This window comes from Mercenaria mercenaria, chromosome 6 (assembly GCF_021730395.1).
Source record: "Mercenaria mercenaria strain notata chromosome 6, MADL_Memer_1, whole genome shotgun sequence".
Taxonomy (NCBI): domain Eukaryota; kingdom Metazoa; phylum Mollusca; class Bivalvia; order Venerida; family Veneridae; genus Mercenaria; species Mercenaria mercenaria.
Genome location: NC_069366.1, coordinates 64,543,435 through 64,570,667, shown reverse-complemented (window position 1 = coordinate 64,570,667; position 27,233 = coordinate 64,543,435). Strand labels below are relative to the sequence as shown.

The window sequence follows — 27,233 nt, the reverse complement described above, 5'->3', positions numbered from 1 at the left end:
CAGGACCTTCAAACTTCACATGCTGATAGTACTTTATGAGTACACCACTTCTACTGACTTTGGGGTCACCAGGTCAAAGGTCAAGGTCACAGGGGCCAACTTTAACTTTTTGCATGAAGGCACTTTACATGCGAACCACTGCACCCAGGACCTTCAAACTTCACGTGCTGATAGTACTTATTGAGTACACCATTCCTACTGACTTTGGGGTCACCAGGTCAAAGTTCAAGATCACAGGGGCCAACATTAACTTTTTGCATGAAGGCACTTTACTCGCGAACCACTTCATCCAGGACCTTCAAACTTTACATGCTGATAGTACTTTATGAGTACACCATCCCCACTGACTTTGGGGTCACCAGGTCAAAGGTCAAGGTGTTGCGGGGGCATTTGTCACCATTAGTGACAGCTCTTGTTGTAAATGGAAATATTAATGAAATGTTTTATTTGGATGATATAAATGCTAACGAAAGTACCCAAAGGTCTTTTAAGGTATGACCCGTGTAATAGTGTACCTCCTTTTTGATGAGTATTCAAATCCTACAATAAATCTACTTTCACTCAAATTGTTCAGGGGGCATAGGTTCAAGCCCCACTGGGACCATTTTTCCCATTATTTTTCTTTTTTTCTATTAAGTTTTTACTTTTTTCAAGACTTATTATTGATTTAGTGTACAAAAGTGAAAACTTTTCATTTGATAAGTGATTTCTTGCTGTTCAAAGTGAATTTACCTCTGAAACAGATGGGAGCAGAGTAGGACATCTTTAAAAATACTGAGTTACATGCGGTAAAAGTGTTCTATTTCGCCTTTACTCTATATTACATATTGTGAAAGAAATGTATGTAGGTTTTACTTATGCCCCAAAGTTATTTTTGAACGAAGTGAGCAAAATTTAAAACAGTCCCACATGGCTCTACTTGATTTTTCAATGTTGGAGTTAGAATTCTGTCTCATTAAATCCTTTTACCTGAGGCACCCTAGAAAAATGATATTCACAGTATTATTTTGTGTTTTATAATTGTTTACCAATAGTTTAAATAGTTTAAAGTTTCTTTCATCAAAATTGATGGTATAATGAATTCTCTGCAAAGCTTTTGGACGGTGACCATCACTTTGAAATTTGTCCCTACTTGAGCTTGAGGAAATATCATGAATTATACAAAATTTATAAAAAAAAGGCGCGGTAAAAGTTGTTTAAATTTTGCATACAAGTTTCTCACTGGATACAGTATATTGTTGTAACATTGTTTTGAACATTTGAAATATTCACCATTAGATGGGTCATACCTTAATGGGTTTATCACTCTTTTTGAAGTTCGGAAGGCTGTATCGAAGGCAGAACGTGGCAAGGCATATGGTGTAGATGAAATTCCAGTAGATGTATTGTATAATGATACTGCTGTATACTTTTTACATGTGTTATTAAATATCAGTTTTAATAATGGTATTGTACCGTCTATATGGAATAAATGTATTATCAACCCTATCCATAAAGTTTCTACATTAGATCCAAGACCTCCATTTCATATCGAGGTATTGCCGTTGCTTAGGCGATCTATAAGGTCTGCTGTAGAGTTTTGAATAAAAGGTTGAATTCTCATGTTGAGAGTAACAAAGTGTTAGTAGAGGAGCAAAAATTCTTTTAGAAAGAAAAGAAGTACTAACGATCATGTGTTATCTTTAGCAAATATTAAAGAAACTCACAAAAAATGCAAGCTGCATACATGTACAGCTTTCATTGACTTTAGAAAAGCGAATGACACTATAAATAGACAGAAGCTGTGGCATAGATTACAAAATGTTGGTATTTGTGGTAAAATGCTACTTGCCATTAAGTCCGTATATAACTCTGTTTCAACTTGTGTCCGAGATAATGCCCATAAAAATGATTAGTTTGATGTAAATTGTGGATTAAGACAAGGCTGTATACTATCACCCATATTATTTATTCTGTTCATAAATGATCTTGCTGTATACTTAAATTCTTTGAATATTGGTGTTCAGATAAATGATGATATTGTATGCATTTTACTTTATGCAGATGGTATTGTGTTAATAGCAGATACTATAGTGAACAGGACCGTCAAAATTTGTTAAACGCCTTAAATGATTGGTCTGACAGAAATGATATGTCGATAAATGTCAGTAAAAGTAATATCGTCCGTACATGATGTAGTACTTTGTTTATATGTGGTGGTTGTATTTTAGAATATGTTAGCAATTAGTCGGGTTTATTAATTAATGAATATCTAGATCTTAATGTTACTGCTCCCCCACCCACCATTGTCAGATTGTAATTTACCTTTCCTATCAGGATAGACAACAAATTTTGCAACGATTGAACGCGCTTTTTCCGGGTGTTCGGTTTCTATCTGCATTTTTAATGTTCTTGTTCATATATGTCTCATATTACTAATGAACGATTTTTTCTATGACTTGTTTCTAAGGTTTTTTTTTTCTGAAGGCTAAGGCAGTTTCTTCAAATTTGGCAATGTGTAATAATGAATTTCTTGAGTTTGAATATACTAAATATATTAACATTTAACATTGCAAAATTGATTTCTTCTTTAACAAAATCCAGAAGAAACTGAAAGGGATTTGTGCCCTTGCCTCTTGGGCTTTCGTTTTTGTCGTGTTGAGCGACCTGTGGAGTTTGCACCTTTTCTATTTTGTTCAATATCGGACAAGAAAAAAGTTATGTTTTCAGATCACAATATCGATGTTTTTTTTCCATTTTGGAAGAATTCAAAATATGCAGCTTTTGGATGCGTTCTTTTCCAACTCGTAGGTTTGTATCCATCTTTGCGTTTGTGATCTTATATTTATGTATGTTTTCAATTAACTAATGCTGGTGTTTAGTTTTTCAGATCGCGATTTAGGTATTTTTCTATCTGGATAGAATAACAATTTTACAACGGTTAGCCGTGCTTTTTACCGGGTGTTCGGTTTCTATCCACATTTGAGTTTGTAATGTTCGTATTCATGTATGTCTCTAATGAACGATTTTTTCTATAACTTGTTACTAAGGGTTTTTTTTCGAAGGCTAAGGCAGTTTCTTCAAATTTGGCAATGTGTAGCAATGATTTTCTTGAGCTTGAATATACTAGATAATATTTATATTTAACATTGCAAGTTTGATTTCTTAATTAAGAAAATACGGAACAAACTGAAAGGGATTTGCAACCCTTGCCTCTTGAGCTTTTTCTTTATCGGGCAAGAAACAAGTTATATTTTAAGATCACATTATCCATACTTTTCCAGTTTGAAATTAGCAGCTTTTGGACGTTTTTTTTTTCCGACTCGTAGGTTTGTATGCGTCTTTGCGTTTGTGATCTTATATTTATGTGCGTTTTCAATTTACTGATGCTGATGATTGTGTTACTTTTCAAATCGCGATTCTAGTCTTTTCTATTGGGATAGGTATCCATAGGTTTTTATCCGTCTTTGTGTTTGTGCTCTTATATTTATGTATGTTTTCAATTTACAAATGCTTGTGTTTCTGTTATTTTTTAGAACACAATTTCGGTCTTTTTTTTTCGAGATAAACTGTTATTGGATGCGCTTTTACAGAATGTTAGGTTTCTATCTGCTTATGCATTTGTAATGTTCACATTCATAAAGGTATGTCAATATTACTAATGAATGATTTATTTTTATTTTGATTTGTTTCGAAGGTTTTTTTTTCTGAATGCTAAGGCAGTTTCGTCAAATTTTGCTATGTGCAACAATGATTTTCTTGAGTTTGAATATACTTGAAATATTTACATTTAACACGGCAAAGTTGATTTCTTCCTTTTTCTTAAAAAAGTTCCAGACGAACCTGAAAGGGGTTTTCGCCCCTAGCCTCTTGAGCTTTTTCAAAATCTGGCAAGACATAACTTATGCATTTATATAGCAATATCGATGTTTTTCCATTTTTTTTAGGATTTTTGGACGCGTTTTTTTTAATGAAAGGGAAATAAGGAAACGTTTCAAAAACAAAGCTTAAAACTAAAAGAAAAAAAAGCTAAAAAGAAAAAGAAAATAGGAAGAGGGAATTTCGTCCGCCTAATATAAATCGAGCATGGGGGATTTTGTCCGCGATGTTCCGTAATGAATACCTCGTAAAGCATTTTACCGTGTCAAGTAGATTGGAGCGGATGCAACTCAAAATAAACTGTAATCAAGGATTATATTTGGAAAGTGTCTATAGTAAAAAGATGTAAGTATGATTTATTAAGATCTGATACATCTATTCTAGGTGGTGTCACGTGATGTATAGCTTGAAAGTTCGTATACTTTTATGACATTGACGTTGTAATAGAATTGCGTACATGCGCGTTTCTGAATACTGTAAATGTTGATTTTGATAGAAGTAGCAAGTACTTACATGCTTTATATACAGAGAAATATGTCTTACAACTCGCTATATTTTCTCATAAACTATTTGCTTTTAGTTCCAGTTTTCATCCATGGCTGCATAAACCAAGGAAAAGTAAAAACGGAAATACTAGAAACTTCACAACATGAGTATAGACGTAGTGTTGTATGTAAAAAAGGTAAGAAACTCGAAAATACATGCAGTATAAAAATGCAAGACAATATTACACTTACAGGACTCCGTTGCAATAGTTAATAGTTTTAAAGGACTCATGTGCCTTTGCCATTTCATTTGATTTAATTTGGTTGTTGCTGTAGCTATTCAAATGACCGCACGAGTAATATAAGACAGAACAGAACAGAACAGAAATTGTATTTGGCATTAAATAGCATATGCACATTTATAGCCAATACAAAAGTATATAAATGCACTAAGTATGTGAAAAAGATGAACATACTATAAAATATCACATTTACAACAAAACATTTTTTACTGAGAAAGTATCTATGTGATCGAACCTCTTGTAATGAAAAATATTTGAAAATAAATAATTAAATTTTTTCTCTAAGTTTAAATGCAAAATAGAAATATTTAGAAAGATTTCTTAAGTCCTTTGTGTTTGTTTAAAACTTTTTCATAGTCGGCCATCTACAGTAGTATGGTTTGAGATATTTACGTCTTATGTCATAGTACTTTGGGCAAATAAGTAAAAAGTGAAATTCGTTTTCGAGGACATTCATTGTACAGTTTTGACATATCCTTTCTTCCCGAGTTATTCCATGTTGTCTGCCTGTCTCGATTGCAAGGTTCTGAAAAGAGATTCTTAATTTAGTTAGTGACCTTCGAAATTTGTTTTCATTTATGCAGTTCAGATATCGTTCTTGTTTAAATTCTTGTTTATATATGCTCTATGAGGATAATCTGCTCGAGTTATTAATATTTGAGTACTAATGTTGTTTATAGATGTCTAATATTCTGCTTTTGATAACATAGATTGAAATAATTTCTATAGTTTGCATTTTGGTCTAACCATATATTTCACATTCCTATTTCATTTAATATCAATTTGACATGAAATGCCCAATTCTTTCCTCTGTATGAATTGTCATTATTAGCATCGTCCTTAAGAATATTACACATTTTTTTGAGTAGACTATTTTCATCAAGATTAATGACTTTAAGCCAGTATTTAAACAATATAATTTTCCGCTGTATTTTCATAGGGTGTCTGCCTAGTTCGCCGTATAAACCACCTAAATTGGTATTTTTTCTTATATTCAAAATTTTTCTCAGGAACTTACAATGTACAAGTTCAATATCTTTTGCCTCATCGTATCCAAATACTTCTGAACCGTAGTTTAAAATTGATCCAATATATTTATTAGAAGTTGCACCAATATCCTTTATGACGACGTTTCTCATACCGAAAGAATGCAGAAAAATTGCGTGTACCCGACCATTCCAGCTAACACTTGTCAACTCGTACAAGTTTCCTTTTAGTACATACATTCGTTTTAAGAGAAGCAAAATTCCCAAGCATTTATTGTGAAACAACAGCATTTTTGACTTACAATGTCTGTGTTTAGTCAGAACTGACTCGGGTACCTGCTCTACGAGGTACTAGGCACGGTAAATTACGCTTCGAGGTATCCTTTATGGATTGACGGTTAATTTTTCATCTTAGGATAAATATTTGCAATTTTCTCAAAGATCTAATAGTTGCAATAAAAACTTCTATCAAATGGTGTATACATAAATTGAAAGCCGAATTCAATTTTATTTCTATAACGATAAAATATAACCAACTTATCATTTAGGCAAGATAAACAAAATTGACAGAACAGATAACAATTTCATTGCGGCAACATTTTTTGAACTTGTACAACATTACTTTGTATTACACCACGAACAATATGATAAAACAGATACTGTTTCAAATTTATCCCATAAAGTTGAAGAACAAAGGTTCAAGCATGTAAATTCCATTGACGCAGATGGCAATCATGCGACTTGGAGATCGACATGGTTGTCTGGATTTATGCTGACACGGAGAACATGGTACGGACAAGAAACAGCCAGGATTTAGCCGACAATTATCTGAAATGATACAAATATAGAACATGTCAATGACAATTTCTGTGATACTGATCTGTAACAAAAACAATATAGACTATATTATAGGCAAGAAACATTCAGGATTTAGCCGACAATGATCCGAAATGATACAAATAAGGATACCTATCGGTGAATGCATTTTCAAACGACAGTTCAGGGTCATATTTTCAACAAAATGCCCGATTTGATACAAACGCTAATGAAAATGGCTGCTTTTATTCAACGTATTTTACCACGACTGAATCACCGTTTGCTGTTTAATGATATTTCTTCAACTTTCAATACAAATTCATAAATAAAGTAACAATAGCAAGCGTACTCTAACAAATGTATGTTTTGTTTGGTTTAACGTCACACTGGCACAGTTATAGGTCATATGGTCACTTTCTAGCTTTTCATGGTGAAGGAAGAACCCAGGTGCCCCGCCCCGCTAACAACACACCCTATGTATTATTTTATCAAGGGCGGGTACCTTGAATCTTGAATACTTGAACGTATATAAAGCAAAAGTGTCAGACCAAATATTTAACCAATATTACGATGTTTGCTCTTCATGGTCGACTTTTTTTAAACAACAGCACCTGACAAATCAGGTCACCTTAAAGCTAGAGGGATATGAAGGGCATATATTGCTAGATTTTGACCCAGATAAAACAATAGTAAAGGAGAACTAGGTTTCACAAAAAAAAACAAGTATTCCGATCAGGTTTCATGAAGATCAGGTAAAAATGTAGTATTTTGGATGCAAACAACATTTTTCTATCATTTGACCCAGTGACCTAGTTTTTGACTTGTATCATCTACTAGATTTCATAAAAACAATCATTCTGACCACGAGTGTTAACACGTGACCTGATGGCCTAAATTTTAACTTCAGATGACGTTAACTTGACAAAGGATTTATATCGTGTATAGGTAGCAAATCTGGTCTCTTGATTGTAAACAGGAATTTTCTATGAATCTGCCTAATGACCTAGCATTTGAACAAAATAGCCTCAGTTTCAAACAACCTGACTCTAATTTCATTGAGACAAGTATTCCGATCGTATATTATACAGATCAGATAGAAAATGTAGCCTCTAGACTGTTAAAGATTGGACCAAGTGACATAGATTTTGACCTCAGATGAGCTGGAACACCAGTAACAAAAAACACTAACACATCACCGCACCTAATGACAAATTAAAGGGCAAACATTACATATCAATATACCTGTACCTGTAAATATATTTCAATACGTTAAACATTCAAAGGGTGATAGTGAAGTAAAACTTGCTGCAGAGAAAAAATTCTATTAAGCAACCACTTTTTCAGTTCTTTTCTGGGTAGTTAAAGAACAAATTATGTGGTATGAAAATAATGAAGAGACCATTTTTTTGCCCTTCCACGTGGCCTCTTACAGCCTACTCGCCCACGGTTCGGGTGAAATTTTTCAACATCTTAATTTCGAGCAGGTTTTGCAAAGAATGTATATATGACACCGCAAAATGATAAAGTGGGTGAAAATAAAAGTTAGAAATTGGTAAAAATACATTGAGAAAGTTTGTTTTTCTGCAATATTTCAAAAGCGTTGCAACTGTTTAATACCTTCTGCACATTTTTAGTTATTTATAAAAAATATGTTGCAAAAATTTTGTAAAACGTATCCCTTTTGGAGTACTAACTTTTTATGGATTTTTGAGGGAAATTATTCTCCCTCCGTAAATGTGGTGGTTAGTCCCTTTAATACAAACTGTACTGTAATTGTTCTTGACTGTATACCGTCAAAGAAATGCGCCTTCAGACTTTTTAACCTTTACCCTGCTAAATTTCTAAAATGGACTGGTCCATCATTCAATTTGGGCAGTATCACTTATTATTCAAAGGGGTGTTCACTGAAAATTTATTGACTGAATAGCGAACAGTGCAGGCTGATCTTGAACTGCACTTGTCACAAAAAGGCAAGATTACTTGCCGCCAGCAGGCTAAAGGTTAAGATCTTAATTTGTTTCGGAAATTTGAAGTCACAAAAGAGTGAAGTTTTCTTGTAATTTAACTACAAATTGGACACCTTGGTGTACGAAACTCATCGTTCAGCAAGAAACACATTATCATGTACAACAAAAGTAATATAACATCATAATTAATGTCAATAATTAATTTTCTACTCGCGGGTGAGAAGGAAAAGCTTATGTCAATTAATGGGGCGGTGACGTTGTCTAAAATAGTTTCAAAGGTTCATTAATAATAGCAGTGTCATTCCCCACTGGTGATGCAACGAAATGCAAGTCTAAGCGTTAAGGTCATGTTTTCGTTAAAGTGACACGCTTCCTCATTCACTAGATTTTTCTTTGATACTGATTGCTCTTTCTTTCGAAATTTCGATATTGCTTTCATTTGTAAGTTATTGCAAACAAATAGTAATGTCAGAGTGATTCAATGAGATTTGTGCAAAAAAGATCTATCTTATGATAATTATTGTCCACTGCTGTGCGACTCAATCGGGAAAATGTCTCGTAGTCTTGCAGGAATTTAGCTGCACATGACTGTATTTTATACCACACTCATAAAAATTAATTTTCAGATAATTTTAGATTATTAATATTCTGTTTTATTTTTTTCTTCGTTAGACTAATTTTCATTGTTCAAGCTTACCGCTCAAATTTTGTAGAAATTGCAACAGATCCGGGAAAAGTCGCAAAATCTTGTATAACAATCTATTTGCGCAAATTTAATCAATTATGTAGACATGAAGTACAAATGTTAACGTAGAATGGCTTATATAGTAGATAAATTATGTGTGGACGAATGTACATTTAGATACATTAACCCTATGCATATATCATTTTAACATTTCATTTGCATCTTAGACACTATATATGGATACTATATAAACCTATACACTTTTGGAAACGTTTTTTTTAAATATTTACAGAATATATCTATAATCATATAGCCAAAATATATAGGCTTATATGCTTTTTAAATACAATAAGATATAAACCTCTAAAGATATTTGTGAATGAAATTTCAAAAAGTGTTAAGTGTCACTGTAAAGGCATCAAACACTTTTATTCCTGATATAATGTCTTACATACTGGCTTTTCAGTTTTCCTTTTTTGGAGGTAACTGATGTCATGATTTCACGTAAACTGAATTTAAAACATTGCGATTAACATCTGGCGACAAGTCTCTTCCCACTCTATGGATGTGGTACACTCTAGAACCAAAATATTTAATACCAGATGTGTGCGCGCTTTAGGCAGTAAACTTTGAACTATTGCCTCATTGCATGGTTTGACTGTCAAACACCCACTATCTCTTAAATTGTGTCATGTAATAATATTAAACTGTAAAGACTACAAAATACTAGTGTACTCCGAATGCATGATTGATTTCAAATGCAATGTAATATATCTAAATATATACTAGTATTTATTCAAAATCTCAATTACAAAGTTATTTCAGCCAACAAAGGTCTATCGGAAGCAACCACCATACCTCTCATCACAATGTTATTAAAACATATACACATTTATGCACATTTCATAACCTTTTCTAGACTTCCAATTTTCTGTATATCAAATATGTAAAACACAAATGTGTTACATTTATATAAACAAAAAAGGAAGAAAACCCTTTATGCTTTCTGGCCCCGTATCAGTCATGCAATGCTCCTATAAAGGCCGGGCGTGACCAGACATCCAGATTGTCAGAAAACGCGTTTTATTAGGGTATTTGGTTTACTTACAATTTGTAAAATACTTATGGTATCACACTTACAATTTGGTATTCTAGTTAATTTATAGGTGTTCGCATATATGCCATATAAACAAATCTACACAAATTTGAAAATGTAAACTTTGTAAAGCGAAAACCATTCAAGTTTGAAAAATCTCTCGACGAACGTCTTTATTATCTAAATACATTTTATCAAATATTTAAATCAAATGAGTCAATCACACTGCACTGTATAGCGTTAACAGACTCCAAACGTATAGAAAAATTGCGACAGAAAGTTATCCGTTGACGAGAGGCATCCCGCGCTGCTGAGTGGTGCCCTCGCGATCGGTGTATGGGGACAAAACGCACAATGACCACAAGATCAACGCATATATACAGGACAAACAGCGTTCAATTAACGGACATCGCCGTACTAGTAAGCCACTTGTACCGCGTAAAACTTAAGTCCAACGCATGAGAAACTGACAAAACCATGGTTCTTCGACCGTTTGACGAATGTATTGTCAGTTATCGTCCGTTGAACATACGTTTTCGGTAGTAGTCCTGTCATGAATCACCGGACAAGAACGAATGCGAACCAGACAAGTACAGAATAAGGAACGCACGAGTAACGAACAAAACGCATACCAGCGCATTGCTACCGTACATCTAACGGACACCTTTGTCCGGTGGTGTACTTTCCAAATTTTGAACATGCTCAAAACCTTCAACCGGATGGAACGAACATCGCTGGACAAGGAGCGCAGGCGCCGCATGAGAAACGGAAAAGAAACGCATAAGAACGGACACGAACGGATTGAAAAATTTGTTATACGTTGGACGTCCATTAACGCTATACGGTGTAGTGTGACTGGCCCATTATAAAGATATAATGATCCACGTAGAATGACATGCCATCATTTTTTTTTTATTTTTGCCTTGCAATATATCAATATTCCTTATCTATTTCAGTGTTAAAGGCACTTTTCTTTCATTTGTAGGTGTTTTCGTTAAAGGTAGTGGACCCGTTATGATTTTCGGTCAGATACGTTTTCCCTGTATACGATTTTGACATTCTCGTCATGTGCGTCGTCAGCAAGATTAACATTGGTAGAATGCCTAATTTGAGGGTACGTAATTAACCGGAAATTACCGAGTGGCATTAAGGATCGACTACCTCAAATTGATTCTCAGAACCACAAATATTTTACAATTATTGCAGTGATAGAATATTACTGAACTGAGTATTTTCACTCTTATATTATATAAATTCACTGTATAAATATAGTTGTAAAATTCTTAAAAAAGTCACCATTTACCTCTCGGGGGAAATCTGCCTTTGGGTGCCCCTTTTTGTCTCTGGAATTCAAGATGGATGTTTCTAGGTGTAAAAAGTCTTTTCTGTGGCAAAGGCATTCTTTTTGGATATATCGCACGTGTTTTGCCAAAACGTTTATTAAGATTTGTTTGTTTGTGACTTTTGGGTGGTCTGCTAGTAGCAGACGACAAATCTATTACCCTAAAACTAGGTATATGTCTCAATGCTGGCTTTGGTGTGGTAGCTGGTGGCCTCTTTGGCCGAACTTTTATAATTGTTATTCTTCTGGTAGATTTGCTCTGTATTTTCGCTCTAATTTTCTTTGCACCTTTTCGCACTGGTTTTATCTTTCTAACAACATTCATTTTTGGTTTAATAACACTATTTATACTACTAGTTTCTCGTAAAACAGGTTTCGATTTCAAGTTTTGTTTGGGACTATTTCTTCGGCCATGTGTTTTCCTTTGAAGGTCCTCATCCCATGGCCACACCCCCGAATAGTCACAATAAAATGTTATAAAAACGGGGTCTGATGCATCAACCGGCAAATCATCCGGATGTTCAGCAGTCCATACACCGTTCACAGAGTCTGCATAATTATTTCCGTACAGTTTAGGTTCGTCTGGTGTAATTCTTATAACGCCCGAACAAGGGGATGATTTCGGCGGATTAACAGATCTATCTAGACAGAATGGTCTACACGTTCTACCACAGTAATCAAAGGCGTACACAATAACATCTGTAAAGTTTGAATCAGGGCTTTTAACCCCAAGATAAGTGACAGCAGACGACAATGCGTGTCTTTGGTCCAAAACGGTAAAATCTTTATATTTACCGTAATAATTCAAACCGTACGATTCCACATATATTTTACGCGCCACAGAACTCGTAAGTTTACAATTAGGATATGCAGCAAGTTTGCCGCTGATTGTTTTATTTATGGATATAGTTGAAAAAACATCAGCTGTAGTAACTGGCCTATTATTAAAGACAGGGTATGCCTTATAGTTTGTGAATTCAGGGGGTCTCTGCAGCACAATTTTTACTGGAATATAAGACCATTTCCTCATATCACAGTACTGATTAATTGCGAAAGTATTTTGCACAGCACGAGTTAGGTGCGCTTCAACACAAATCTCGTTGTCTCGAACTTTGTCTCCTTCAATTTCTTCACGCGATAAACTCACACATATAGGATGTGACTTAGACGTGTCACATTTCAGATATTTTGAGATGCATGTTGGATGAGAACGCGTACACACTGGCGAAGGGTCATACTTGACCATGTTCGCCAACACGTTACTCAATGCATCCACATTTCTCAAGTCACCGAAGCCGATAATTGCTTCCGGCGCATGCGAATCATCTCCCCAATTATCTACTGGGTAGTCAATTTCAGGATCAATGCCAAGCATTTTTTGTTTCGTACGAAACTCTTCCCAAAGGTAGTCAACAAAAGAATGATGCAAAAAGAAAACTGGATCTTCGGCACTTGTACTTAGATCGTCCATATTTCCACCCATCCATGCATGAACAGTATTATGTTGTAGCTCTAAATTATGAGCCTGAGGCGCCGTAGGACTAACAATATCTCTTGTATGATTTTGGGATAAGATTCCATGGATGCCTTTATTTGTCATAAGTGATCCTGAAGAACCAATATTCCTGGTAAGTATAGAACCGGAACTGTGAATTTTAAAATCTGCAAACGGACCAGTGGTGACAAACCCATCGCCATTGCCAAAGAATTTGTCAGACCAAATAACAGACATTGTTGGATCATCCATTTCACTGTCCAGGTTAGACGCCCAGTAAGGTATAGACACTGACGGGTCTTTCATTCTCAGAGCTGTTTCGAAACTGAAAAAGAAATAACAAAAATGTTTGAGAGATTTGTAGCGTTTAGAGTCTCTCCGATTCAATTCAATTTATATGGCGACTTTTCCAGCTTTACTGATAGAGGAGAAATATCCAAGGACCCCTCTGGACATTGTTCCAGATATGGGCTGGCACCGGAGTAGAACCTCCATCTTTCTATAAGCCAGCTATATGGCTCCCTTACAAACCAAACGAGGTTACAAACCGACATCGGTGAGGGGCAAGTCAGTTGGAAGTTAGTGACACCTGAACCACCCGGCAACGGGCGGCCATCTAATTAAAATTAAGAGTAATGCAAGCCATGCGTGTTCTACTATTTTAATATTTTCATTATAATGATATTTTGTGTTGATTTTACGGCAAATCAGTTATAACCAAACACCGTCAAAGTAGTTTAAAGTGACTAAAATTCCAAAAAAGTCGATGCATTGGATTTTTTTGTAGATATAATTAATGCCTAATTCACATTTGACCCCAGTGCGATAAATTAGTCTGGTTTCTGTGGCATCGTAGGTGGCTACGGGCTACGGCGTACGTGTTTACATTATATACGAGCAACGTGCCATTTTTGTACAGTCTCTCGTGGGAAGGCTGGGAGACATCCGTACGGACGCTGCGCGATGATTATATGTAAATCGTGCAATTCCAGTGCATTTTCCGTGCAGTCTCCGCAAGCTTCCCACGGAAATCGTACGACACCGTAGGGCTTCGTGCAGAGGCTGCGCGGAGAAGATACGGTGACAGTGCAGCCGCCGTTTCGTTTTTGAGCATCTCCGTACTATTTCTTTTGGGCACCATGACCGCGGAAAATCGTGCGTTGGCTGCGTGCGGACTCCTAACGATGCCCGTGCGGGGATTGTGCAATGCCACCTGCGACATGTCCATGGGCTTACGATGTTTTTCAAATTTGTATAACTTTTTTCTAAACAAAATCGTATAGGTTGCGGAGTCCGTAAATCCGTACGAAAATCACACTGCCGCCTCCTGCTTCCGTAGGAAGGCCGCACGGAAAGGAGGATACCGGCAGTCTACGGGCTCCGCAGACGCATCGCAGGCCAAATGTGAACTAGGCATAAGAAACTAAAATGCAATATAATATCACATTTATAAGATAGCATAACACAACCAAGCTAAACAATAGAAGACTACGTTGATCGAGTGAGGTAATCAAGTTTAAGTAACTCACCTCTTAACCGGAACACAAATGTAAACAACTTTGAATGGACTCCATATATAAGCTATTGTTGCAAAATAATTATAATTGTTATGGGTTCTGCAAATACATTGTGTGTACTATAGCTTCAATTTTCATCTTAATTTTATAATAAGGAAAGTGAATTAGGTTGTTAGTTCACCAAAGTTACATATACAATACAATAGATATGTCATATCACTGAATGCCATAATTACAAATGAGGAGATGAAATACAATAAGTATACTGTACTATTAAAAACAGCAAGTATTGGAATGCAAACTATAAAAATGTAATATTATAACTTATTGAATGGCTTGCCGGTCAATAGTCAAAATATTGAGACCAAATCATTTGGACTGTTGACTCTCAGTCCAGAGGATCGGGGGTCAATGGTTTTGACTATTGACCGGCAAGCCATCTAGTGTTTTTACAACACGACGACTTATTTCTTTAAGTTTTGACTTCAGCTTAACATTTAGCGTTAAACTATAGACCGGTCAATATCACACACTATGAAACAGCAATTTATATAACGAGTCATGTGATAAACTTACATAAGTAGAAAGACACGATGCCATCCGGGAAAACCAGCCCCAAAATGTGCCATTGGTATAACTTCCCCAGCATGCAATTCTGCTATAGCTGTATATACATTGGGTTTCAACGTCTGTAACAAACACAGACAGGTATCAACATCAAAATGTTTTAATTATTTCAATGAAAATAGTTTTTATTACAAATTTTAACTTGGGATCATTTTGAATAATAATTTTCAATGTTATTACTTCATACAAAGTTAGCAATTATTATAAGAATGATTTTCTTAAAAGCATATACTCTTATCATAGAAAACACTCGGCTACTTCTGTGTGATCACGTATTCTTGTAAGGCAGTTGGGCATTCTAGCTCAACGCGCTCACAGCATTCAAATAAGGCTCGTTATACATGAAGAAGAAACACTCGGCTATTTCCGTGTGACGACGTACTTTTGCTAGGTAATTCGGCATTCATCGGACATACCGAATTGCATTCCATAAAAACCCATAGACTCCCGAAATCACGTACGTAGTACGTAATTAGCCGTTTACTACCTTAGATAACGAGATCAGTCCGATTTTCAGATTATCATAGCATATTTAAATTTTACTGAAAAATAAAATTGCTAGATTGTTACAGCTATCCAGATCCATAGTAATTTCACCGAAAGGTCATATCCAAAGCAAGTAGAAAGTAAGTCAAAAACTATGTATGCAATTCGAAAGAGAAAAGATCGGACTTTATATTAATTGAGATATCAATAATACTTCAATTCTTCAGAAACATGCAATACAAAAGAAGGCTTACACACACCGTATCTTCTTTTAATGCAAGTATGGATTTATGAAATCTGTCACGTTCAGCGTCTGACATCATTCGATATTCCTTCCTGATTCGCGGAAACTGAGTATCAATTGAATCAACAGCAATCTGCAGCAGACGATCTAAATAATCACGTGTCTCGCGCGTGACGTTGTGGCCCATTTGCTCAGCCATTTGCCACATGACTCTTTGCATGCATTCCCAGAATATCTGTTCACCTGAAATCATATTCAATACGCCATTACTCGTTAAATTAAACTTTTAAATACATCTTCAACAATTTGGTAAAAATCAATACCTATATTAAATACACTGTAGCGAAAATAAGAGTGCTTATATGAGAATATATATTCCATTTGGATTTCAGAAGAACATCATCAAAGAGTTATAACGCAGTACCAGTAACTATGTTCTGATCCCCTGTTGATTGGCACATTTCAAATATTGAAATGAAAGTTGTATTAATGTCTTTTTGCACTGAACAAATCACTGCACTCTTAACAAAGTAATCACACGATATCAACAAAGGCAACTTAAATTTCAATACATAATAATTTCCAAATATAAGATCAACTTATGGTCCACATACAATCGACGAAATAACTCATGAATGTTGCGTAACAATCTTCTCAATGATAAAACGGTCGAGCACTATATAAATATACCATCTGAAGAACCAACTGTCAACTATGAACAACGACAGTCGTGAATGGAAAAAAAAAGAATTTTAGCAATGCTTTGACGCTCTCTTAGAATGCTCTTCTACCGTATTTGGTCTGTGTGTTTTTTTCTGTAAATTCTCTGGAATATAAACTCGTCTCTGTTCTCTCCTTAGTGTGATTTTTAACGTATGCTAAAATATGGTATAATTCATAACCCCTCAAAAATGTATCCACATTTCAGTGGTTTGATATTGACCCCTTCTGATACTTATCTCATCTGCAATATAACCTTGTGATCTGATATCTGTCAATGATCTAATTACAATATTGTACTATATATACAATATGTTATAACATACAACGTTTTGATTAAAATTTGCATATACGAAAACCTACAGTTGTTAGAACATTTATAGATATAAAAAAGTATTTAATTTCAGTTTTAGTAATATTTCATTTTTAAATTGATGGGAAAATACGAGAATCATCATATCAAAGGGAAGTAATTCCGAAGAAAATACACCAATATTTTTAAATTAGGCCAATATGACACATAAGCTTATGTTAAAATATTTTACAGATAGGACAGAAAAAGATCAATGTTGGCTTTTGACATTGATCTTTGAGCTTGGGGTCTTGGTATTGCAAGTCGTCTCATTATGGGTGACATTTGTGCTATCCCTTCACGGATGACAGAGTTATGAAGCGGACAGGACAAAAACCTATTGACCTTCGAACTCCGACAGTGACATTTACCTTTGGGCTAGGAATATGGGTGTTTCGCAAGATACGTTGTCTCATTATGGGGAAAAATTGTGCCAAGTAATATTAAAATCCTTAACAAATGAAAGAGTTATGGATCTGACAAGAAATAAACCCAGCTGAACATTGACCTCCAAGCTTGACCTTGATCGTTAAGCTATGGGTTTGGGTTTTGTGCAAGACACGTCATCTGATTATGGGAAACATTTGAGTCGAGTAATATCAAAATCCCTGTAATGGATGGCAGAGTCCTAGACCGGATACGAAGCACATTGTGTTCAAACGATGTTATCCTTTTATCGCCAAGTGTGATATTGACTTTTGAGCAGTCTGAAAGTTGTGAATAGGTAATTGTCCTCTTATGGGAAACAGTTGTGCAAAAATGATATCAAAATCCTTTCATGCACTGTTGAGTTACTGACCGGACAGGAAAAAAAGCCCTGTTGACCTTTGACCTCCAAGTGTGACCCTGACCTTTGAGCTACGTGTCCATGTTTTGTGCATGATACGTCGTCTCATTATGGGGAACACTTCCCTTATGAATGACAGAGTTCTGGAACGCGCACGAAATTGCGAACGAAAAAGCGCAATCGTTTGGTTCCCGAAACAGTATGGGACTAATAAACGTATTTAAACAGATTTTACGCTTAAGGTAGTGAGCTCGTAAAGATACTCGGTAATTTCCGTGCCATTACGGACTCACCGAATTCTACTTCGACATTTTTCGGCTGTTTCTGAAGTTCAAACAAATGCATGCCTTTCCATGCCGAAATCATACACGGCTAATACGGAACTGAAATTGTCGAATATAATAACGGGTACACTACTTTAAAGCTCATTAAAAGGGAGTTTTATGTCAGCGAAACCTGGAAACCCTTATCGCCTTTGAAATATTTGTCACAATGTTTGAGTGCCTGGTTAAGTACCTAATGAGATAAAAAAAATTTGTAGTGTGAAGTTAAGAACAATCAGATGTCAAGCTTGAACATGCTATAACAGAATATCTAAAGTCATTTTGTAAGAAATAAATAACAAAGTAAAGAAGCACAAATGAAAGTATCTGACAAAACTAAAAGCGACAAAGTAAAATATTTGATAAATAGGGAGTCCAAAAAAATTGGGAAATAAATAAAGTCTTAATGTGTCCGTGAAATGACAAAATTAGTAAGGAATGACGAAAGAAAAAATATTGACATTTATTATAATGACAAAGTTAAACACTTCAGAAATAAAGAGTTTCTAAAGTGGTTAAATTAATAATTAATTAAAATTAAATGAAATATATTAAGTGTCAGTGCAATGACAGCAGAAAATAAGGAATGTAACAAATTGCTTAGACATACCTGTCACATCAGACACATTATGCTGCAGTTTCGCGCCATTAAAATAAGACTGCAATCCTCCAGGCATATCAAGCTTCTGTATCATTGTAGATGCTTGGAAAACGGAACTAAGTAAAATCACCAGACATGTCTGGTATTTTAGCATCTGGAAATAAACAAATAAATGATATTTGAGCATAAGAAATAATTTCGTTCTTCTTTTCTAGGGGTTTGCTTTTCTAGTATGTAGTTTCAACAACATTTTGTTACTAGTAGCGTTTTTAAAATATATACCATGTGGACGAAGTTTGTAAAAACCTCTCCTTCATATTGAAAAACTCTTAAGTCAGTTTTGGGAATGCAGTATCCAGAAGGTAATTGGTATTCCCATTGAGAACAACTTCTGCACCCCTTGTTGTTGATTTGCTTTTGTAGATGTCACACAAAAATAGAGCGCATGTCATCTTTCAGTTCATTCGTCATTGAGTTTATTTTATCTGATATTGTTAAGGGTAGAAAATTCAAATACTTTTTATAAATACTAATAATTTTGTTTACACGTTTATGAAATTGTTGAAATTTACTATTCTAGCAAACGGGTTATGTTTCTTTTCTATTCAGTTTTGGCATAAATGACTGTGTTCACTTTTATAAGGAGTCAGATATTGTAATGTTCACAACAGATATTGATATGATTCACCTTAATTATTCTGTTATTGTTTTCGATGGAATTTTCATTAATTGGTCAGAAATGATATTTACTTTGTTTACTTGGTCAGCATATTGTTGTTGTTTACAAATTTAGCGAAGTGTATCACAGTCGAATGTTAAGTCTGTTAGATTTAACCTTAACTACTTTGTTTGTTTCAATACCAGTCATCTGTTGTATATTGTTATATGAGTACATAATGGACGTTTTGATTGACATGTTTTTGAAATTGCTATGAATATTTTGAAATACTTGTAAATATGTTATTGCGATACAGTAAACCAAAAAGGTATAGATACTCACGAAAAAGGCTTAGGAAAAAGAGAATGAATCAAGAGACGGAATCAGGTGGAGGGAATTAGAGGAAAGGAAGTGTTTAACAGAGATGGAATCGGATAATTGAACAATACTGGTCGGGTTAAAGAGAGCGTTAAGGAATATGGAATATTAAGCCGTGATGTTTGATCAGCAAGTTACCGGACTATACTTCGCAATAATCGTTTTCCATTGACCGGTCCAGGGCGGTGCTCCACTGCATTTTCTTTCTGTGCTTGTTTTAACTTTGTTTTTCAGAATATTTTCAGTATATTTCTGTGTATATTTTCAGAATATCAACATCTTTATGTACACTGCTTTAGATTTTTGTATCATAGGTGGCTGCATTTGTTCCTATTTTACACACAACGATACATTATCATTGTTGTCAGTCAGTTAAATGCGTAATGACATCAATAATGTGTTATTATATATTTTCCGTCATCAATCAACGTACATTTTAATAAAGACATAATTGTAAATAATTCCTTTCTTGAAATCAAGAACTTTCACAAAATTAAACTGCGTTTCAACCATTTTGTATATATGTATTTATTGCATAAGTTTCTACCGCCCTCCTGTTGTATTTAGATGAGGTTGTCTCTCGAACTTTCGCAGGAAAAACAGCAACGGCTAAAACAATGCACTTTCTAGTTTACAAATAAAAATTTAGCACGGTATTCAGAATGGATTATTTCTCTTAAATATAGTTAAATCTTAAAGTTATATAAAATGTTGAAATATGATCTAGATGGGAATCCTGCAACATTTTTATTTTTGTCGTGTCGAGCGACCTGTGGTTTCCAATTTCTGCATATTTCTTAGAAGACTAATATGCATCATCGCCAAATTTTCTGCATTTCAAACAGGAAACGTAGTGTCATAACTTCGACATTCTACGGAATTTTCATATTAACTATTTTATTCTTTAAGTTGTCCGTTAAAAAGGACAGTTTTAGATGTTTTCAAATGGTCCAGGAATATTTTTACAATTTCCGTTTCATCTGACGGAGAGACACAGTCAAACCGAGTCTGCTATTATTTTTGCCTGGTTGCATTTTAATTTCTATGCTTCCAAAGGCTCTTCTTATAGATTTTATGGTACATCATAAATTTGGTGTTCATGTCCCCTTCATCACTGAATAGTAATTTCATGTTTGTAATTTTACCATGTACTTATTAGATATGGACACAATTCGTCTAAAGGATAACAAAGACTTTAATAAATGCCTACGTACACATTTCATTAATTTATTCCTTTCAGTAAACATTAATCTGTATACTGGTACCTTTGATTGAGAGGCTTACTTAAAACACTTTCGCCTATATACAACAAACTTCGGTAGCCAAATGGTGATAGTTTACACAGGGTCCTAGGACCTAAATATATCGTATAGGTTGTAACGAAAGCTTCTAATGATATTTATTTTTCATTATTGTGAATGTATTACTAAAAACGCTAATATTATAAATGAATTAAGTTATGACGTCATTACATAGTGCGGGTATGATAAAAAGAAACAAAAAGAAGAAAGAAAGTTTTACATGTAAGCTCAAAATATATTTTACTCAATGAACACTAGCTTTTACAAATTCACTCTTGGTTACCTCAGTTGCGATAAATATTGTATTTTTTCTCGTTGGACTGTATTTCGATATTTCTATGAAAATAGTAACTACCCTCTATATATTTTGAACAATTATGGTACATATACTTCTTATAAATAATTTAAATCTTAAAATTAGCAATTGCTCCTTATTTTTGTTACTGCTGGATATTATATATATGAAAATATATAATACCTGTGAAATGCTACAACTTACATTTTAAAATGACCATGTGCATTTTATGTGTTGTATAATATACTATTGTTTGTATACAGACAACGTAGATATACAAAAAATAGATATTTATGTTAATTTTGCAGTTCATAAAAGCAATAATTTAAATTAGAATTATGAGGATGATTATTTATGCTGTTGTCGTCCAGTTACCACATAAATCACACCTGCTCAACATGTATAACTGCACATATTAAAAGTCGCATCTTGCAACTGTGACAAGTAGTGAAGTGTCAAACAATACAATTAATAAGTGGCCATATGTCATAGTACAGTCAGCACCTCACTGCGTGTAATTATACAATACTAATGAAACTATTAGATGTTTCGTCGAATAATGTCATTGTTTTCAGTTCAAATGTTAAGGAGTTACACCTGTCATCTGAACAACAAACAATGATTTCATTCAAGAGAAAATCACTGTTTAAAAATTATTATATCGATTATAACAATATCACGTGGACTCTTATTAACTGTTATGTCATAAAAATTCAATAAAAATTCAAATATTTTATTAAAGTCTCGTTCACATTAAATGTACAGTACAATTTACAAATATCATAAGAACTTGCATGTGACCAATCCTAAGTGACTTATCTGAGACTATACATATGGCAGTTTGTACACTAAGACAATACTATACCATAAAAAAAACCTTATCATCACTAAGACAATACTATACTATAAAATCACATCAATGAATCTAAAAATGTTTCTATGTTTTTTTAAATAAAACACTCTTGCCTAAAAATACTAATTACTGTACACAATTTTGCTAAAATGGTAAGAAGCCTTATTCATATACAAGATGCGTTCAAATGTACTATTCTAGAAGTAACTTTATTACATTTGTCACATAAAACAGCGACTGAGAATTCAGAATATATATACAAAAAGTACATTGATGACCTAGAATATAAAAATTTCCTACGTTCGGATAATATTTTATAGCAGGTTTTGGCAGCAATATATGCATTCCTATCATGTTTAAATGCTGCAAGTAGTTTTTCATCATCTGACACATTTTCATAGTTAACATTTGCATACGATTTATTGCAGAACTCAATTCAGTTCTTTATTCATTGTACAAAGGGCAGTTATATAATACATGTTTCTCATCTTCTAAAACATCCTGACAATTAAAACAGCATCTTCTCCTTAATTTTAAGTTTTCATATCTACCGGTCTCCACTCGTAATGGTGCTACACATCTAAATTTTGTAAAAGCTGATCGATAATCAACAGGCATGTTGGATTTTAAATATTTCTCTGAACAAAAATCTGACATGAAAATTCTATACGTTCTCAGCTTATTACCGCCATTTCCTCTTATAGAAGTATTTCTATCTAACAATGCTTTCTATTTCAACTTTTCAACATAAAACATTTTTTCTTCAATGAGGTTGATTACAGGTTTGTAGTTTCCACCAACATGATTCAACAAATGAACACAGTCAATATTCTGAAGACAGTTTTTCATTGTAAAATAACTATTCCTAATATTTTCATTTTTGACCATGAAAATATAACTTTGTTCCTTCTTGAATTTCACATATTCATAACTCTAAAGTACTGTCTGAATACTGAACCCCAGAGTCTAACATTTAGTGGTTTCCAACCAATCTCATATGAACTGTTGATGTATTCAACATAAGAACAGAACAGAACATAACATATTCTCTATCAATTTGTAGAACATGTACATCGTTAGATAACATACATAACAAAACACAAATTCAATAGGTCACGATATTCAAAAGTTACAAAACAAATATACTAAAACACATACTAGTATACACTAATTATTAGAGGATGACAATAATTACCGTTGCAAAAGTGAAATTCTTCGATTTAAAGACAATTTGATCAATTTACATAATTTGAGGAGTTTATTTTTATCAGTGCACTTTAGCAATTCAGTAAGTTTATACATATTTGGTCTGTTATAAAAATAAGATTCAATATATTTTATTCTAAGATCAGCTAAACATGGACATTTACAGAAAAAGTGAAATTTATCATCTATATCATTTAAATTACAAAAAATACATAAACGTTCATTTCTTGGTATTCTATTAACACCATATCGTCCAGTTTGAACTCTTAATGAATGTAATGAAACACGAAATCTAGATAAATAAAATCTAAGATCAGAAGGTAAAACATCAAGATAGCTTTCATACCCAAATGTCACCTTAACATTATCATACAATTCCAACACAGTGTTCGACGACTTACTATACCATTCTGGAGCAAAACATTCAAATAACCTTTGTTTAAAAATATTTAAATTTTATGTTTCGCTAATAGACGTTGGGTTTTCAAACACATAGTTAAATCCATAGTCACATAACAATTTTTTTAAACTATACACCCAATTTTTCTTTCCATTTATACAATGTTTATGAGACATATTGTATATAGTTTTCAGAATAATATTATCTGTTTTTATAATTTTGAACCAATATTTCACTATACGAATATACCTTTGTATATACAGTGGATATCGGCCTGATTCTCCATATACTGTAACATTTGCTGTATTTAATTTTACATTTAGTATTTTCTTAAAAAATTTAAGGTGAATTCTCTCAATTTCCTTAGATTTACCAAATCCCCATATTTCGGACAAATAATTTAGTATAGATCCTACGAATGAGTCAAATAACTGACATAGTACCTTTGGTTTCATTTGATATTTTTTACAATTTATTAATAGAACATTTAATGCTTTTAATGCTTTACCCGCTAATTGTTGCTGATTTAATACAAAACTGCTAGTATAGTTGAAAACCGTACCGAGATAATTAAAATCATTAACAACCTGTAGTATATTACCATCATATGTAACCTCTTCATTTTGAAATAAACCACCACGTTTTTGAAAAACAACTACTTTAGTCTTTTGCATGTTAACTTCTAAATTCCATTTTTGCAGTAACCGTTCAACAACGCAAGAGATGCATTTAATTCCTCTGGAGACTTACCAAGAATAAACATATCGTCTGCAAATAAAAGTAAAATGATTATAATATCGTCAACAGTTAGCCCAGAGTTTATATCATTTTGGAGAAACAATTCCAAGTCTTCAATAAACAAAGAAAATAGTATTGGCGAAATTACCTCCCCTTGACGCAATCCTACTGAATATTCAAAAATATCAGAATAACAATTACACGATCGCCCACAAGATTTAACCTTTTCGTACAAATCTTTTATAACTCTTAATATTTTACCGTCTATTCCAAGTTTAAATAATTTTAACCGCAATGCGTTTCTGTCAATACCGTCGTAGGCCATTTTCAGATTTAAAGAAACAGCAATAGAGCCTTTTATTATTACTTAGGTATTTCTGTACAAGATTTAACAAAATAAAACTAGCACCAACAGTTGATCTTCCTTTCCTGAAGCCATATTGCGCGTCCGATATAGTATTATATTGCTCACAAAAATTAGTAATTCTTTTATTTAAAATAGTTGTGAATAATTTCGACATGCAACTTACAAGAGTTATCCTCCTATATTTTTTACATTACCCTTATCACCTTTTTATGTAAAGGTACAATTACACCCTCGGTCCAAGTTTCAGGGAAAAAACCGCTTCTAAGTATACCATTAAAATATCGCATAAATGTCCAACCAAAATGTCAATTGATTCTATAAAATATTCATTAAATAAACAGTCATTCCCACAGAAATTGTCTCTTTTCAACGACTTTACTGCATCTAGAACGTCTTCTATTGAGATAGGACAATTTAGCAAGCAATGCTTCATCAAAAGTATTTTCATTGAAATCATAGCTCTCTGCGAAATGTTTCACTTTTAAAAACATCTTTGCTTAATTCTGAAAAATGTTTAAAAAAAAAGACTCAAGTGTAATTCCATTATCTGACTGTTTTGATTTCGTTTTAAAATATTTCCAAAATTCTTTAGGTCTTGATGTTTTTAGTTTTTCCATATTCGATAGCTGTTTCATATCAATAGTTTTCGTTTTTTCTTTACAAGTTTTTTATATTAAATTTCAATGTAGAAAAATGGTTTCTACTTTCCACAGTTTTACATTTTTTAAATATACGCTGTGCCTCCATATATCTTCGTTTTGCATGCATACATTCACTATCAAACCATTCTTTGTCATTTACCGGGGATAATCAGTGAATTGCGGTGATGCACTATTACGTATTTGCTGCTTAAATAACGGGTCACCTACTTGGCGAATTATGCTGGTAAAACCACCGACAGCATTATTCACTGAATTTCTGTCACTGTTAGGCGTGCACATAAGAAATTTCGAAGTCATCTGTTCCTTTAGAAATAAAAAAGCGAAATATTTACACATCGTTTACCAAGAATTTAGAAATTTAAGGTCACAATACCACACTGTTGCTTTTTGCTTTAAAGCTAGTCAATACACCAACAATGACTTAACAAATGAGTGGATCAATTTTGTGGACGCCATATATGAGAAAAGAGCAGCCTTTGAGTGGAATTATAATAGCAGATTATGAGATGTATAATCATAATAACAACAGCACACATAAAAAACGACGTATGGAGTGAGTCAGCTGGAAAATACGAATTATAAGATGGTCAACATTTAAAAAAATGATAAAAAGGTCAGTGGTCCAGTAGTGTCCCTGTATTCCGTGACACGTTAAATCATCGCCAGTGTCTGATACTGATTCAAAATAAGAGGTTAATGTGCGTTCGCAATGTGCTTTCTGGCCGTAATGACAAATCTGGTGCAATAATGGCCCTCCTGCCATTGTGGAACTGTGTCATTATGACTTAATTGCTCACCCCAGCCGTTTATTGACCCTTTTTTTATGGTAAACATTCCGCTGACGTCCTGTTAGGAATGTCAGTAGCATGTTATTGGCACATATGTATCACTTAGATGTTCAATGGTATTTAAGTAATTTTAATGTATATTTTTTATACAAAGGTATATCATAAATTTGATTCTGTCATTTATTAAAGTCGAGAAAAGATGTTGCAAATTCATAATGACGTTGCACTGTGCTTCCGAACTACGAAAACACTAATAATATTTGGTGTACACTTTCGACATTTTGCACATAAATGGAGAATATTTTGTTTATTTTAGTCATGAAAACTTTTTCAAGTGTCTTTTCTCGTATTTCTAGTAATACTAAAGGTCCGGATTATTCTTGATCACCCCAATTTAAACATATAGAATTTAACATTGGTATTTATGCGCATGATTTATTTATTTCAATAGTTTATGATTTAAACAATAAATTTCAATCACTTATAAATAAATATTATGGTTAAATGTAAACGCATTGATTTATATCATCAAAACAATAACAGATCAATCATTTATACAATAAACGAGCATTGACTGCGTCACATAAACGGTGAATGTTTACTACAAAATACCGTTCTTTCTGGCTAGTTACACGCCTTCAGATGTTTATCACATTACCAAAACTTTTTAATCAGGTCGAAACCTTTTTAGAATATCAAAAATTGTAACTCGCCTTTACTTAAATTCATATTTTACAAATTCAAGTAAAAAAAAATATAAAAGGGTCCAAATGGAACTGCCACGTCCCCTAATGCAATAACATAGATCCAAATTGCCAGCAAGATTCAATGAATCAAACCCCCTAAAAATTCTAACAAAAAAGTCCAGATGGAGCAAACACGTCCAATGGATCAATCC

At 33.7% G+C, this 27,233-nt stretch overlaps 1 protein-coding gene across 1 annotated transcript in view; it reads right to left on the bottom strand.

Annotated features, from left to right (window-relative positions):
* Positions 1-6,109: 6,109 nt before the first annotated feature.
* Positions 6,110-27,233, bottom strand: part of LOC123548573 (uncharacterized) — a 33,109-nt gene continuing 11,985 nt past the window's right edge. The window contains exons 2-6 of the mRNA XM_045335940.2: positions 18,699-18,843; positions 15,923-16,149; positions 15,126-15,238; positions 11,499-13,357; positions 6,110-6,459 (exon numbers count right to left, since the gene is read on the bottom strand). Of these exons, the coding sequence (XP_045191875.2) occupies positions 6,302-6,459; positions 11,499-13,357; positions 15,126-15,238; positions 15,923-16,149; positions 18,699-18,843 (2,502 nt within the window). The 3' untranslated portion in view covers positions 6,110-6,301. The remainder of the gene's footprint in view (positions 6,460-11,498; positions 13,358-15,125; positions 15,239-15,922; positions 16,150-18,698; positions 18,844-27,233) is intronic.